General features: G+C 54.3%; 1 protein-coding gene across 1 annotated transcript in view; it reads right to left on the bottom strand.

The window, feature by feature from the left end:
• Positions 1 to 1421, bottom strand: part of STRIP1 (striatin interacting protein 1) — a 13610-nt gene extending 12189 nt beyond the window's left edge. The window contains exons 1-3 of the mRNA XM_014309396.2: positions 1112 to 1421; positions 770 to 844; positions 109 to 243 (exon numbers count right to left, since the gene is read on the bottom strand). Of these exons, the coding sequence (XP_014164871.1) occupies positions 109 to 243; positions 770 to 844; positions 1112 to 1211 (310 nt within the window). The 5' untranslated portion in view covers positions 1212 to 1421. The remainder of the gene's footprint in view (positions 1 to 108; positions 244 to 769; positions 845 to 1111) is intronic.
• Between the last annotated feature and the right edge of the window lie 1426 nt (positions 1422 to 2847).

The following is a 2847-nucleotide window of genomic DNA, read 5'->3' as shown; positions in this document are numbered from 1 at the left end:
ATATAGATTATATAGTACAGTAATATATAGACATACAGTAATTATAGATATGATATAGATTATATAGTACAGTAATATATATATTATAGGGGGCAGGGGCGGTGTCACCTTGTGCCACGTAGAGGATGGCGCGTGCCACGCGCAGGCGCCTCTCGCGCGCCGTCACCTCCAGCCCGTCCAGCAGGCGCATGGCGTGCGTGCGGTGCTGCGTCCGCTCCAGCTCCGGCCACTTCTTGTCCCGCACTGCAAACCACAGCAGGGCTCTGGGCACAGCCTCAGCTGGCACAGCAGAGCCAGGGAGCGCTGGGGGAAGGGTGAGGGCTGAGGGATGGTTCCTGCTGTCCAGCAGGGGATCAGAGCAGTCCTGGCATCATGGAACGGCCTGAGCTGCATGAGACCCACAGGGATCATAGAGGGCAACTCTTGGTGCTGCACAGACACCCCAAGATCTCACCGGGTCACTGACAGCACTGACAGCATTGTCCAAACACTCCTGGAGCTCTGGCAGCCTCAGGGCCGTGCCCATTCCCTGGGCAGCCTGGGCAGTGCCCAGCACCCTCTGGGGAAGAACCTTTGCCTGATCTCCTCCCCTGACAGAGCCCCAGCCATTCCCTTGGGTCCTGCCCCTGCTCACACAGAGCAGAGATCAAAGCTGCCCCTCAGGAGTAGCTGCAGACCCCAGTAAGCTCTGACATCACGCTTCTCTTCTCTAGAGAAATCCCTGTGCCTCCCCAGGGGAGAGGAATCCAGAAAAAGATCCAGCTCTTACTGTGGATCCTGAAGTCCTCCTCGAAGCATTTTCTGTTGAGCAGGAACTCTGGCCCCTCTGTGTAGCTGTACAGCTCTGCCAAAAGAGGAGAAGCTCCAAAAACCTGCACCGAGCTGCAACTCAGCCCTGGGAACTGCAGTTTTAGCAAAATATCAAAATGTAATAAAACCCCACCCAGTGTAAGGCCAAAAATATGAACTACACATATCCTGTCCCTTTTAACATGAATATGGCATTTAAATATAATAATAAAGCAATGCTGGAATTGACAGAGTTCCTTTAATTCTGCCAGGAGAGGAAGTCATGGTTGATTAATTGATCCACCACAGAATTATTCCTTACCTGACAGCTCTGCTGTCCATTTATCCGTGTCTGCATATTCAAACTCCAGGTCTGGTGACTCCGAATAGCCCTGAAAACACGGGGGAAAAATCAGTTCCATTACAGCACATTTTAGGAAAACCAAAACCCCTGAAAACACTCACAATTCACCTCATCCTCCTGCAAATCCAGGGCTGCTCTTCCTGGTTTAGGGACCAAAAACATTCCTGCAGCAGCACAAACGTTACCGAGGCAACTCCAGCTCACCTCCTGCGTCTGCACAGGCTGTGCTGCATCCACTGCAGCACCCCCAAAGCACGGGGGGAGCCCCCAAAGCACAACAAACACGGCAGGACACAGGGAGAGGGTTCTCTGAGATCAAGCAGCTCTCAGAACTCACATATTTCGCACAAATTTGAGAAAATTTGGGCTATCCCCCAGTGCTATCCCAGCAGATGGGATTAGTGAGGATGAAACAACTCCAAACAGCTTTGGAGAAGCTGCAAAAACAGCCAGGAAAACCTTTAGTGCACAAAATATCAGCTCCCTTTACGGAAGTCAAGAACATCGACCCACAGCATTTCAGGGCACCCAGCCCTGAGTGGGGCAGGTGCACTGCAAGACTCTCACAAATTTCAGGATCCTGAAATCCACACCAGAACTCTTCTGAATTATGAGGCTACCACTCCTGAGCATGGCGAGGATCCAGAATAGAATCCTCACCCACTCCTGAGTGAGGGGCAAACCCACACAAGAACCATCCCAAATTTTGGGGCACCCACTCCTGAGTGAGCGGCAGACCCAGAGCAGAATTCTCCTGAATTATGGGACTCCACTCCTGAGTAAGGGGCAGATCCACATCAGAACTCTCCCAAATTTTGGGGCACTCACTTCTGAGTGAGGGGCACATCCTGAGCAGAATTTTGGGACCCACACATCCCTGAGCACAGGGCAGACCCACACCAGAACCCTCTCAGGACACCCAGCCCTGAGCGAGAAGCAGAGCCACAGCAGAACCATCCCAAATTTTGGGGCACACATTCCTGAAGAAGGGGCAAACCCAGAACCAAACCCACACAAATTTTGGGGCACCCACCCCTGAATGAATCCACAAGCAGAACTCTCCTAAATTTGGGGGCTCCAACTCCACTCTACATCAGGACAATCCCGAATTCCAGGAGTATGAGAGCAGGGTAGCTCCAACCACCTCAGGTTCTCCAAGATTCCCCCTCACATCCCTCCCCTGGCATTCCAAGGACTTTTCTGAGGAAGCCGTGGGAGAGAACGGCTCCGGGGCCATCCCAGGAGTGAAATGCTTTGGAAAAGCCCCGGGACACCTCAGCTCCACACAACCCTCCGACCCCAAGGCTCAGGGTGACCCCAGCACCGCGGGGTGGCCCTGGGGGGATTGGTCACCTCTGGCTGGATCCATCCCTGGTCCGAGCACGGCAGCGGGACCTGGCCCCCCATTCCGGGCTGGAACCGACGGTAACACCGAGAAAACCCCCGGATGGGCTGGAGACCCGCCTGGAACAAAGGAACGCTCCAGTGAAGGGGCTGGGGGGGCTCAGACCCCAAATTGAGGGGCCTGGAACAAAGGAACGCTCCAGTGAAGGGGCTGGGGGGGCTCAGACCCCAAATTGAGGGGCCTGGAACAAAGGAACGCTCCAGTGAAGGGGCTGGGGGGGCTCAGACCCCAAATTGAGGGGCCTGGAACAAAGGAACGCTCCAGTGAAGGGGCTGGGGGGGCTCAGACC

The sequence above is a fragment of the Geospiza fortis genome, unplaced genomic scaffold, assembly GCF_000277835.1.
Source record: "Geospiza fortis unplaced genomic scaffold, GeoFor_1.0 scaffold26, whole genome shotgun sequence".
Taxonomy (NCBI): domain Eukaryota; kingdom Metazoa; phylum Chordata; class Aves; order Passeriformes; family Thraupidae; genus Geospiza; species Geospiza fortis.
This window is presented reverse-complemented; position numbering and strand designations above follow the sequence as displayed.